General features: G+C 32.6%; 2 protein-coding genes and 1 pseudogene across 4 annotated transcripts; 2 read left to right on the plus strand and 1 right to left on the minus strand.

Annotated features, from left to right (window-relative positions):
• The first annotated feature begins 1,239 nt into the window (after positions 1 to 1,239).
• On the plus strand, positions 1,240 to 6,911 carry LOC110824335 (thioredoxin-like protein YLS8). Of its 2 annotated transcripts, XM_088221990.1 has the most exons (4): positions 1,240 to 1,486; positions 4,210 to 4,254; positions 4,406 to 4,638; positions 6,373 to 6,911. In XM_088221990.1, exons 3-4 carry the CDS (start codon positions 4,519 to 4,521, stop codon positions 6,679 to 6,681), a joined length of 429 nt encoding a protein of 142 aa, XP_088078116.1. In that variant the 5' UTR covers positions 1,240 to 1,486; positions 4,210 to 4,254; positions 4,406 to 4,518; the 3' UTR covers positions 6,682 to 6,911. The 2 variants fall into 2 exon arrangements, with proteins under 2 accessions (XP_088078116.1, XP_088078117.1); XM_088221991.1 differs by lacking the exon at positions 4,210 to 4,254.
• Positions 6,912 to 7,229: 318 nt separating this feature from the next.
• Positions 7,230 to 9,341, minus strand: LOC110824334 (DNAJ heat shock N-terminal domain-containing protein). Its single transcript, XM_022054926.2, has 4 exons — positions 8,955 to 9,341; positions 8,551 to 8,807; positions 8,096 to 8,282; positions 7,230 to 8,009 (listed from the first exon to the last, which is right to left on the minus strand). Exons 1-4 carry the CDS (start codon positions 9,303 to 9,305, stop codon positions 7,380 to 7,382), a joined length of 1,425 nt encoding a protein of 474 aa, XP_021910618.2. The 5' UTR covers positions 9,306 to 9,341; the 3' UTR covers positions 7,230 to 7,379.
• On the plus strand, positions 8,123 to 12,892 carry LOC148253397 (thioredoxin-like protein YLS8; annotated as a pseudogene). Its single transcript, XR_015821354.1, has 3 exons — positions 8,123 to 8,263; positions 9,878 to 10,155; positions 12,367 to 12,892. The product of XR_015821354.1 is annotated as a thioredoxin-like protein YLS8 (transcript).
• The last annotated feature ends 703 nt before the right edge of the window (positions 12,893 to 13,595 follow it).

The raw sequence follows: 13,595 nt of genomic DNA on the forward strand, positions 1-13,595 counted from the left end.
TTGTTCACATAAATTTTGATATTGCTAACGATTTAGGTTAATATTAGAATCATTAAGTATAAAGTTTAATAAGGAGAAAATAGTAAAGAAAAGAAAAAAAGACCAAAATTTATTAAAATTTTGATTATCAATTGTTTTGATAATAACGAAAGGATTACTAGTAATCTGTGTTACTTTCGCTAAAGTACTTGTCCATGATATGCTATATCATTTTGCATTTCTCGTCCTTTTTATGTGCTCTATCATTTCATAATTTTCATCATTTCAATTACTTAAATGTTTACATTCCGCACCAACATAATGTGGTTAAATTAGTTACATTTCTTATTTATTTGCATTTTGTACACCGCACTATGCTCAAACATTTATATTTCTCACCCATTTGGTGTGTTTAAACAAACTGAATTTTTTCCTTTTATGACATGTTCAATCATTAATCAACTTTGTAAGGTGCTTTATATTTTACATCTCCTACTCGTAGTCATGCATGGGCAATTGCATTTCTTGCCCTTATAGGGTGCTCTGATGTCGTGTGCTTAGAAAAATTGCATTTCTCCCTTATGGTGCTAGGTATTATTAGTTATATTTCTTGTTATTGCAAAGTGCTCTATTTATTTGGATTTTTTGCTATCTTAGTTCACTCAACTATTTACAATTTTCATATGTATGATGTGCTTAAACAACTTTTAATTCTTGCCCTCATAGTATTCTATTTATTTACATTCTTTGTCCTTGTTACACGTTATAATCATTCTCATATTTTATCTTTTTGGCTTGCTCAAGTCTTTTTATCTCTTACTTTTGTGAAAAGATCTACCTATTTCTATTTTTACTTTTATTGTGTATTATGATCATTTATACTTCATGCCCTTATAACATACTCAAATATTTTATATTCTCTTAATTTCAAAAAGAAAACATTTTTTTTAAAAAAGAAAAATTAAGTTACCAATTATGTTCTCCAAATAACATAAGTGTACTTAATATTTATCCATAATTTTTAATAAAATAATAAACAAAAAGATGTTATGAACTTAAATTGAACTTTATATATAAGATTGAATTTAATCATAATTTTAATTCTCATTATTAATATTAATATTTTTCTTATTACTATTATTTTTATTTTAGAATAAGCATTAACTTTAAAAAATTGAAGAAGGAAAAAGAAAAAAGAAGAATAGTTGAGAGTATTTAAGCCCACTATTTCTTTTTGTGTTCTTTTGTTTGTAGTCCGCGATCCGATTTCTAAAGCCCAATCCGGCTGCCAGATTCTTCTGGCTCAAATTTCATTCCCAGCCACTTCTTTTGCTTTTTCTCCTTTAGTCACACCATCTTCTTCAGGCTCCGAAGTCGCATGAGCTCTTCTTCTTTTCTTAATTAATCAACCTATTTGAGCCAGAAACCATAAAGTTTTGAGAATCTGAAAGTTCAGAGTTGTCTCGTCAGTCGGACCACTCCATCCTCACGCTCCTCATCTTCTCGGGTTAGTCGTAACTCGAAATCCATCTTTTTCGAAGTTTTGACGTGGTTTATTGTGGAGGGACTTTGATTTTCTTAATTTAATTTTGAATTCTGGATGTATTTGATTGAATCTCGTTTTCCATTAATGAATGCTTCATTTTGCGTGTATTTCCGTTACAAAGATGATAATGATATGAATCTTCCTTGGTCTAAAGGGGGTCCGCGTTGTTTCATGTTGATTTTGTAACATTCTTTTTAAGCACTTACCTTTCATCTCCGTCTAACCCGCTGCTGTGAAAAAGTATGGAATTGGGTTCCTTTTTAATTTGTTGCTTGTATTTTCCGCAACATTATGAATATATATGTTTAAATACATGTTTCTATGAGGTTTGGATACGTAAATCTGCATCTATGAACTCATAGATGACACTACTATGGTGTTTTCACAATTTCTTGAAAACTGAGCAAGTTATGGTCTTTATTTGTGTATTCTTGGGTTTTACAGCTTTGTGTTATGTTCAATCGTTCATTATGAATCTGTTCCGTGGATAACGGATTGAATACCTTCTTATTTGAGGCTTGCACCTTTAAATATTGGTTCTTCTGTCTTTTGTTAAAAATATGCAGTTCTAATAAATTTCTGTAGCATTCTGTTAGTTATCCATGTCTGCCTTTTGCCTTCATGTGTGAGAGATAATTGAGAACTTTTGTATGTTGAATAAATGCTAAAATTATCCTAGATTATTTCTCTCTGACTTGTGTTGAAGAGGTTTTGGTAGTATGAGATAGGCATTCATAGCAGTGTGTATGCACCATATTAGGCATGAGCTTAATTGATGAATCTTGGAGGCTTAGGATCATCCATAATGTTTTCATACCCTTTGCATATTTTTGTAGGGGATCCATTGGCTCATTGATTTCAGGGCAGTTTACTTGGGTTCTACGTGTGAGTGTTGAACTAGCCCTAATTCATAGGGATTAGTCCAACTTGTGTAATATTTGAGATCAATATGCTGTATGGGTGATTTTCTTTAATTTAACATCTTGTTTATAAGAATTGAATTTCATGTTTTTTCTTGTGATTATTGTTGTGTGCTTCATATGTCAATTGCATATTAATTTCAGTGAAGCAATTACGTCTTTTGCGTTAGCAAGCAAGCAAATCGAACTTCCCATAGGTTTATGTTAGTTAATCTTTATATACCAAGACCTTAAACGTTTCAAATATAGTAATTGTCCATCTTTCCCTTCATTCGGTATTTACTATGCATGTATATAATGCATAATTTGAATTTGCTTTACCTTGTATGTTGTTTTTTCACTCTTCTTCTCTGTTTTTGGTGTTGACATATTCTTAATTCATTTATTTATTGTTTCATTATGTCATATTGGAGGAAGCTAACAATAATTTGCAGGTTTTATATTTAGTTCTATTCTTTTCTCTTTTTTTATCTTAGTTACAATACTGTTTATTTTATTTTGCAATATATAGTTTCTCCACCCATCCCATTTAAAGGCTGTATTTTATTCATTACTGTGGGCCAGGGTTCAATGGGTCATAGTAGTGCCATAAAGCTATTTTAATTTTTTGCAATGGATGTCACATGCGCCCATAGCACTTGTTGCACTTACATATGTCTTTAAGCCCCAACATATATTTGGACAACAGGGTTTACGTCTGACACCTCCTCTCCTTGTGTTTGATTTTGCTTACTTGTTAGATTAGTTTTTCTTGCCTCTTATGGTGTTATAACTCCACCTTAACATAGGGTTAGTGGCAATTCCTATTGAATTTGTTTGGCATGCTAAATTAGTATGTTTTAAATAAAAAGTGTGGTTGTTACATGCTTCATCTGTTTATCTTTCCTAACTTGATTTTATTCTACCTTTCATGTCGTCTTAGAAAATATTAACATGTTTTGTTTTTGTTTATATGTTGGTTGATTGGTTTTTGGCTAATGTATGTCTCTAAAAGAGGTCTTATGCATGGTGTTCTTCTGTTTGGTTTGCTTAGGTTTGTTAGTGACACATAATATGAGTACAGAAATATTGTATTTTGGCAGCAACTGATAAATGTCAAAAGGAGTTCTTATTCTTAAATGCATAAATAATTATTCTTTATCTCTTGATTTCACTGTTAGAAAGTGTTAGATGCTGTGATGCATTGCATAATGAACAACAATCCCTTTTCCTTTAAGACATAACTTTTGTTGCTACCTTTTCTCATATCTATTGTATATAATGTTCCTTTAAGACATAATTTCTTGTTCCTACCTTTTCTCGTATGTATAATATATTATGTCCATTATTTGAATGTTACTTTTCATGTCTGATAATATTTATTTTCTACTTTTGGGATAGGATAGTTTTTGGAGTGGCAAATTTTTTGGTAACTTTGGGTCATTAATAATTTTACAAAATATAACCAATTACACAATTTTTTGTTTTTATTATCATTTTAATCTAGTTAATTGTTTCAGTGTTATTTATTTTGATTTCTTATCTTAGTAAGCTGTAGAGCTTTATGTCTTGAAATTATTCTTATTTAGAGCCGAATTCGTAAAAGAAGCTGCAGCTTGTTTTTGGCGAATATGTACAGGAATTGAATCGAATCAAATTAATAGACTCTTTTCATGAAAGGACAATTTGAAGTAAAGTAATGATTATTATTTTTTATGCTACTTTCCAATACTAACTATGAATATTCAGATTTGTCAATTAAACTGATTTTTTTTTCCTTTGCAGGTAATCAAAGCACGATTGCACGATCTACTTTGTATAAAACTAGATGTAATAAGCAACTTTAATAACCTTATTCTGGCTGAAAAACAATTTTTTGTACTGAACTTCATTTTACTTTATATTTTGTTTCGTATATAATTTTCTATTGGTTTTTCCCATTTTCATTACAATTTTTTCTGCATTATCTTCGATTTCTTAGTCTGCAGCAACAGACAGGCCATTAACTAGTTAACTAGGAAAAAGAAGTGGCAATTTGGAGGAGAGTGAGCCGATAAAGTTTTTCTAGTCAGAGAGAAAGGGAGGAGATTAGAGATGTCATACTTGCTACCTCATCTGCACTCTGGATGGGCTGTAGATCAGGCCATCCTGGCTGAGGAAGAGCGTCTCGTCGTCATTCGGTTTGGCCATGATTGGGATGAGACCTGCATGCAGGTACACCTGATGCCCCTTCTCTCATATTCTCTCCTTTATTACCTCATTCCAACATATATTATCCCCTTGTTTCATGTCTTAATTGATAATTTCATCTCTTTTAGAAAGTGAATTAATCTCTCTCATTTACTCTGTACTATTCATCTCGAAATTGATCACAAGATATATTTAATGTAAAAGTTAATGGGGACTAAATAAAAAAGAAGAAACACATGTTCTTCTTTCTTTTTTTTGTTTTTATGTTGTTTCTGGATTGAAGCATGAGAAATTTTGGGCTTTCCTTCTTGCTTGAGGTTCAAGGATGACTTCTCTTTTCAGTTACAGTTCTAGCATGTTTCTGTGTTCTTTTCCTTCTTTTTTTTTTTCTTTTTCTGATTGGTGTTAGTTAATGTTACATTTGTACTCAATTTGATTGCGTTAGTTTTTGAGTTACAAGTTTAAGACCTTATTTTTTTATACAAATCTGACTTTTAGGAAGAAGTTTGTGGGCACTAAATGGTTTTTCTAGTTAATGTGATGGTTTTTTTTTTATTATGAGCTACCTATTCTTGTAATACCTGACTGAGGAGATCTACTGCTCTGTTTGGATGGAATAGAAACAGTTAGGATAGTAAGAATCTTCCTTTGAAAATGGAACTTTGTGCATCATGAAGGGGGCTTCCTTATTTTAGCAATATTAGGTGGAAGTTTGATGATTATGTAAGTTCATTCTTCCTTGAAAATTTCAAATGATGATTAAATATATATACGGGTTTGTCTTGTGCAAATCCCTTGTATCTTTGCACAAATCATCCTTCACAAAACAAGCAACTTTCTGTTAAGTTCTTCTGGAATCTAGATGAGTGTCTCCTAGAGATCCTTAGATGGTAGGGGAGGGATGCTGCTCTTTGGTGTTTTTTCCCCTGAATCTTCGCTGTTGTTTTCTAGCAAGGGCACAGAGATGAAATTAAACTTGAAGCAACAAAGCACAGTTTTGTTTATTTTTTAACTTGTACATCAAGGTTATTTTTGTCTTTATGTATTATCCACTTATGCTTTGTGCTTTTGGACTTATTTTCCAAAAGCTCTTATGGTAATAGTGACTGGAAAGTCCTGATCTAAGTCTCAAAGAGGTGAAAGTAGAAGTAGAGATCCCACTTTGAGACATTAGAAATAAAAGGTATATTTCGTAATATGGAAGTTGGTAAATAATAAATTTCAAAATTACAATCTAATAATAACTTTATCATAAGTAAATGGACAAACAAACTGTAGATTACGTGGTTTTGTGATTGGCTGGAGTTGAAATATTTTATAGAACCTGTAAACTTTGTCATATCCAGGTTCTTTAACTAGTTCACTTGAAAAGTTTGATTTTTGGACAAAGTTTGATGTCCATAATTTTTGCTAAATTATTTTCTCTGTGGATGCTATATTCACTTGGGAGCTATCTGGAGTCTGAAATGAAGGTTGAGTTGGGAATGGTTCACACATGCAGACTACACATATATAGTGTTTCCTGTTTGTCATCATGAAAATGTTTAGGCGTACATTTCCACAGTGATTCCTGGTTATGCTATTCGATTGGAACTAGAAATTTATAGATTGTATGGAAGATGTCAAGCATTTGCCTTGGTGATGCAACTCTCTGTCTGTTCTAATTCTTGTGGATTTTAATTTTCTATTTGAGCTTTTCTTTCACATGAATTGTTATGGCAAATGTTAAATGATGGTTAATTTGTTTTTGGTTTTTAGATGGATGAAGTATTGGCATCAGTTGCTGAGACGCTAAAGAACTTTGCTGTCATATATCTTGTTGACATAACAGAAGTACCTGATTTTAATACCATGTACGAACTGTATGATCCATCGACTGTCATGTTCTTCTTTAGGAACAAGCACATTATGATTGATCTTGGTACTGGAAACAACAACAAGATCAACTGGGCTTTGAAGGACAAGCAAGAGTTCATCGACATTGTTGAGACTGTTTATCGTGGGGCTAGAAAGGGTCGTGGTCTGGTGATTGCTCCCAAAGACTATTCAACCAAGTACCGCTACTAAGTATTATACAAGTTGTGGATAACTAAAAACGGTAAGAACATAATTTGGAAATGCTGTAAGAAACTTATCAGACGCTCATAGATTGCAAGTGTCTCGGTCTTAAGATCAATGTACCTGGTACAGACAAAAAAGGTAAAGCTTTCAATAAGATCAATGTACTGAGAGAGGACGTAAATTATATGTCAAGCTTATGGTATGATTGGAACAAATGAATTATGTTTGTGAAGTCAGTTTGGTTTTGATCTTACTATCATTTCAAAACTTCTACATCCAATTTCAATAGATAAAGTTTAATTTAATTATTAATTTTATTAATATAATAAGAAATTAATTTTTTAGTTTATTGAATTAATTATTATAAATTAGTTATTATTAATTTTTAATATTAATATTAATATTAATAAAATTTATTCCAATTTTAACTGACGGTATATAATGTAGGGTCTCATGCACCAGCCACAACCCACCTTTTCTAATTAACACGCTATGTAAGATATTATTGTCCCAAATACATGTCTGCAAACTGTTGTCTTCGACATACAAATTAAAAAAATATATATATAATAATATTATTTATTTTCTGAACTTTTTCTAACCTTTCACAATGTTGTTTTCCTATAATTTCTTTTTAGTTTTCATCACCAGAAACTAATTATTTTCCCTCTAATATCTTATTCTGTTATACCATATACAGTTCTTTACTTGTTATTTCTTATGGCCTCCCCCAGTTCTACCATTGCTACTCCCATAAAATACCAAATCACACCCGCTAATGCAACCTGCAACCAATAACTGTTAATCACGGAGAGCGCTAATGATCCGGCTACATGTTCCTTCAATTCACCGACTGCTCCATCCCTGACTTGTAACCTAACCGCAACTGCTGCAACCACTGCCATACATATAGGAATTCCCCGCATCATTGGGTTCCTTCTGCTATATTCTTTTCTCACATTACTACCTTCATCATATGTGTTCATTCTTTTATTAGCAGGCAAAGTCATAATTGGCTCTGAGACAGCAGCTCCAGATTGATAACTCTTCTGGGTTGAAGAAGATGGAAGTACTTGCATTGGTGGAATCCAATACTCTCCATGGTAAATGTAAGCTGATGGTGTTGGATTATTTTGTCTTGCTTTTTTTCTTGCAGCAGCGACATCACGGAGCTTACTAAGATGATCTGGTTCTGGTGATTTCAGCTCAACAAATTTCAACTTTTGTAGTGAATTTGATGTGGGTGTGGGTGAACATTGCCAATATAACCAATTTGAAAATGATCTGATAGCCTGAACTGCTGAAATTCTTGATTCTCTTTCCAGATCAATCTCCTGCATTCAACTTAGCTTACTTCATGACATGTATAAATATATACATGATTATATAACTCATATTAATTCATTATGAACTAACTTACTGTACAACTTTGGTTACGATCAGCTTTCTTTTTGGCATCTGTAAATCTTGTCTGGAATTTCTTGGCATCTACAAATATGTTTGAGACCCGGGTACCTGCTGAATTTCCTGCACCAACTCGAACATTGCCTCGCGGTTGCTTAGACATCAGGAACTCAAGAGCTGCTAGGTCTGATTTCTCCACCATCCTAATTTTCCATTACAGACATCACAAGAAATAAGCTATCAAGTTCCATTTCTTAATTCCTAGCTTCTTCTAGTCTAATTAGCTCACATTTGTCATTAGTTTCAGTTGAAATCTAGCGCCATTTGGGGTAGTTTTTTGTTTTAATTTTTGCGTTTCAAAAATACTTTAGGAAGCAAACGGATATATAGAAAGTTACTATATGATCATAATCAGGTGGGTTTAGTGAAAGAAACAAATAGTGATGGGAGGATTATATAATTAATTCTTACGAAATGCAGTCAACTGGACAAGCTTCAATGGCCTGGATGATTTTGTTTTCGGGATCAGCCCATTGAGCAACCACTCGAGCTCTTCCATAAACAGATTCAATGGCGAATGTCTTTTCGGCAAACAGGGCGCATTTTAAGCAACCAACACACTTCACTTCATCAACAAATACCGCTCGTTCTTCAATTTCTGATCCCATCCACACTGAGTATGTGGGTTTCCCTGTGTACCCTTTCAGCTCCGCCATCTTTTCTTGCTCCTGCATTTTCATTTCTATCATCACATAACTTCATCTAAAATGATACATACATACATATATATATATTTATATACACATACTGTCATAACTTGAAGAAAAAATTGTGGGTTTGAGCATAATAAGCCAAACAAGAAGCAGAAAGATGACCTTGTCATAAGCGAGTCGTGAATTAGGATCAGATAAAACAGAATAAGCTTGGTTAAGTATAATAGCCATGTCGTGTCCTGCAGCACCGGCGATATCAGGGTGACACCGTTTCTGCAACTTCCGGTAAGCTGATTTAATCTGTGACTGATCGGAAGAGCTGTCTAAACCCAGAAGATCATACAAATCCAAATCAGTTATCCATGAAGAAGAAGAAGAAGAAGAAGAAGCCTTGCATATTATGGTAGAATTCTTGGAAGCTTTGGAAAAGCTGAAGGCTTTAGGTTTAGAGCTTTGGGATATGAAGAAGGAAGGCGTAGGAGTGTAGAGAGGAAGACATGTTGCTGCAGACATTTTCTCAGCCTTCAATCGTTTGATTTTTTCAAAAAAAAAAACGAAGATAAAACACAGATTTTTGGGGGCCGACCATAGATATTTCTGCAAAATATCTATTTATTTTACTTTTTTAAAAATATGTTTTAATATTTTTATGTCAATATATATTCATATTGTTAAATTTCTATTTTTTATTCTATAAAGTAAATTAAAATAAAATTACTATTTGAAATAACAGAAATATTGTTTTACATTTTACATGTTAAATGAATGAATAGTAAATGTTAGATTTAAATAGACGTCATTTAAAATAATTTTATTGTTTTAGTACTAATTATTCTTTTAATAAACATTTATGTAAAGTATACCTGGAAATTAATAAAGATTGTTACATAATATAATGTTTTAAAATAATTTCCCTTAACCTTATTATTAATTAAGACTTATTAAATTATCAATTTAATTTGATACAATCGAAATCTTTAATTATTTCACATATATTTAATGGATAATATTTTTTTTTACAGATAAAATATTATGAATTTAATTAAAATATATAAATAAAAATCAAAATTTTTTGGTTGGTGCAGTTAACTGTCCAGCTTCTTCTTGATACTTCATTGACCGAACTCTCTCATCTTACCTTCCTACTAAATCTCTCCAACCACACGCCAATTTTCGCCATTGAATCCACGGGAGAGAGGATTGGAATTCAACAAAGCAAGAAGAAGATGGAGGTGGTGAAACAATGTCGTACCTACTACCGCATTTGCCTTCAGGCTGGGCCGTCGATCAGGCCATCCTCGCCGAGGAAGAACGGGTAGTCATCATTCGTTTCGGCCATGATTGGGACGAGACATGCATGCAGGTATCTATATTGATCCTTTTCTTTTGAACGATTTGAAACAGATAAACGCTTGATTATTTAAATTCTCCCTAAAGAAAATAAGATTATTGGGCTCTGATGTTTGCTTCTTTTCCACATGGCATTCTTTTTTATTCAGAACGCAACTTATAGGACAACGTTTAATTCAAGGAACTGGAGATTTCAACCCTTTATTTTAACCGTTCAATTTCTTTTGATTGCCTAAATAGTTCTTCTTTCAAGGATTAATAAACTGATAAATTGTTCCTATTGCTGCGTTTCGATTTTCCTTTAGAAGTTTACACCTCTTCCGCGTTTTTTCTTTCTTCCTAGTCCGTCTTTGCCTGATTTCCGTCAATATCTTTGTCAAAAGGAATATACATATAAATCCCCCCACGCTGTAGTCTATTCCGTCGCCATAAATTGAAAGGAAGCTATGCCATAGCCATGCTCACTTTTTCTCGGTATTCCATGCTTCGTCGCAAGAAGTAATTTTGATTTTTGTGCATGACATCTGCGTGGGGCAAAGGAGTGGGTCAGATAGAGAATGAAAAAGGGTGAAAGAGAGAAGAGAGAGTCAAAGAGAAGAGGGCAGGGCAGGGGAGGGGGGAAAGAGAAATTTTGGATGGTGAAAGATGGAAACTGGAAAGGGGAAGAACGAATATTCATTATTGTTTACTGCGAGAATTCAATAAATTTTAAATTTTAGGTCTAAGAAAATTCAATAAATGGTTTCTTCTAGGTAAAATGATGGCATCTTTTATTTTTGAGGTACCTAATTTGTAATGCCTATCTGAGGGAGTCCACTACTCTGCTTCGATGGAGTAAAAACAGCTGAGAAAAAGAATCTCGAGGAAAGTGAAATCTTTATGCATCAACTAAGGGTCTGCTTATTTTTGGCAATATAAGTGGAAGTTTTATTATTATGTAATTTTTATTATCCACTGACATTTCAAGTTATGACTCAATCTATATATACAGGTTTGTCCTGTCCCATATATTTTTCCTCAAATCATCCTTTGCAAAACCAGCTACCATTTATTAATTCATATAGAATCTAGATGAGTGTCTCTTAGAGATCCTTATACAGTAGTGAGGAATGGTGTTCTTTTCTGTTTGTCTGTTTTCCTTCAATCTTTGCTGTTGTTCCCAAGAAATGTGGATGAGAGGGAGAGAGAATAGAAATGAAATTGAACCTAAAGCAATAAAGCACTTAATTTGTACATTAAGGGTATTTTTGTCGCCGTGTACTCCCTACATATGCTTTGTGTGTGTGAACTTATTTTGTGGAAGCTTTTATGGTAATAGTGATTAGAAAGTCCTGATTTAAGACAGAAAAGATTCAGGTCTAAAGAAGGTGCAAATTAGAAGTAGAGTTTCCACTTTGAGACATTGAAAGTGTACAGTGTTTTTGATCGCAAATGATAAATTCCAAATTCACAATCTAATAGTAATTTTATCGTGTGTCTAAGTCCTGATTTAAAACAGAAAAGATTTAGGTCTCAAGAAGGTGCAAATTAGAAGTAGAGTTTCCACTTTGAGACATTGAAAGTGTACAGTGTTTTTTATCGCAAATGATAAATTCCAAATTCACAATCTAATAGTAATTTTATCGTGTGTCTGTGGACAGACGGACAGACAGACAGCAGATAATGTAGTTTTCTATTGGGTGGAGTTCAAATATTTTATTGAATCTGTAAACTTGTCATATCTAAGTTTGGTTTACTAGTTCACTTGAGAAAGTTGAGTTTATGGACAAAGTCTAAGGTCCATAACTTGGCTAAATGATTCTCTCTGTGGATGCCATATTCACTTGGGAGCTATCTGGATTCTGATTTTGTATCAAGGTTGAAGAGGGGCATGTTCACACATGTACACTACACATATATGTCCAAGAATGTCTCTCACTTTGGGTCATATTTGAAAGAATACTAGTGGTTACTGTCTGTAGTCTCAAAAATGTTTTGGCATACACATGCATGCAACACATGGACATAGGTGGTAGTTGCATTTCTATATTTATAGCAGTTATGCTATTCTGTTGGTACTTGAAATTTATAGATTGTATGGAAGATGTCAAGCATTTGCCTTTTTTATGTATAACTCCTGTCTGTTCTGATTCTTCTGGATTTAATTTGTTCTATTTGAGTTGCTTTTCCTTCATGAAGTGTTATGGAATGTGTTGATTGATGGTTAATTTTTTTTTGTTTTTAGATGGATGAAGTACTGGCATCAGTTGCTGAGACGATAAAGAACTTTGCTGTCATATATCTTGTTGACATAACAGAAGTACCTGATTTTAATACAATGTACGAACTGTATGATCCGTGACTGTCATGATCTTCTTTAGGAACAAGCACATTATGGTTGATCTTGGCACTGGATATAGGAACAAGATCAACTGGTCTTTGAAGGACAAGCAAGAGTTCATCGACATTGTTGAGACTGTTTATCGTGGGGCTACAAAGGGTCGTGATCTGTAGAAAGGGTCGTGGTCTGGTGATTGCTCCCAAAGACTCTCATGTAAGTACCGCTACTAAGTATTGTGCAAGTAGTGGTTAACTGAGAACTTTAAGGACCATCTTTGGAAATGTTGTATCAAACTTGTCATTTAGACATTAATAGATTGCGCAAAAAGTTTATGTTTCAATTAGATCTATGTATTGAGACGCGATGAGACCTGAATTCTATTTCAGGAAATTCTATTTCAAGCTGAAATTTGGGATATAGTTACAGAATACTTATGTATATTTGTCTAGAATTGCAATGTTATTGTCTATATAGTTACTTTGTCTTGAATTTCAAGCTGAAATGAATTATTAGTTGATTAATTCATTACAATATCTACTTTATATAAATTATTATTAATAATTAACTTATAAAACTAGTTTATTAATATACTCTTTATTTTCTGTATATGTTACAAAAAATCAATAGTAATAATAATAAGAATTCTTATGACAATTAAAATTCTTTAAAATAGAGAGAAAGTTAACTGTATGATACCAAACTTAAAAAATACTTATATGGAGGAGATTAGTAGACAAACTGAAGTTGAATTTTTAGTGCGCTATATTATTAAAGTCAATATAAAAGTTCAAATATATGAAAATGAGTTTATTTAAAAGATGAAAAGTATGATGCTCTCAAAGAAAGTTTACATATCCCTAGTCATCAAGGCTTGCTTGAGCTTTGTTTGGACAAAGAACAAGCATATAAACTCATAGTTAACAAATTTATCGAAGAATATATTAATTGGGGTGCTAAAAAGATAATTGGTGTTTTAATAAAAGTATCCACACGAATAAGACATCATAAAATTATTGGTCTCTCTTTACCTAAAACAAGCACAATTTTTTTTAATGATGACCTTAAAAATGAGCTTAGAGAATTTTTTCCTAAACATAAGATTAAAATAAGATAATTATTTTATATTGTTACTT

This window comes from Carica papaya, chromosome 6 (genome assembly GCF_054855325.1).
Source record: "Carica papaya isolate Zhongbai chromosome 6, ASM5485532v1, whole genome shotgun sequence".
NCBI classification, from domain to species: Eukaryota; Viridiplantae; Streptophyta; class Magnoliopsida; order Brassicales; family Caricaceae; genus Carica; species Carica papaya.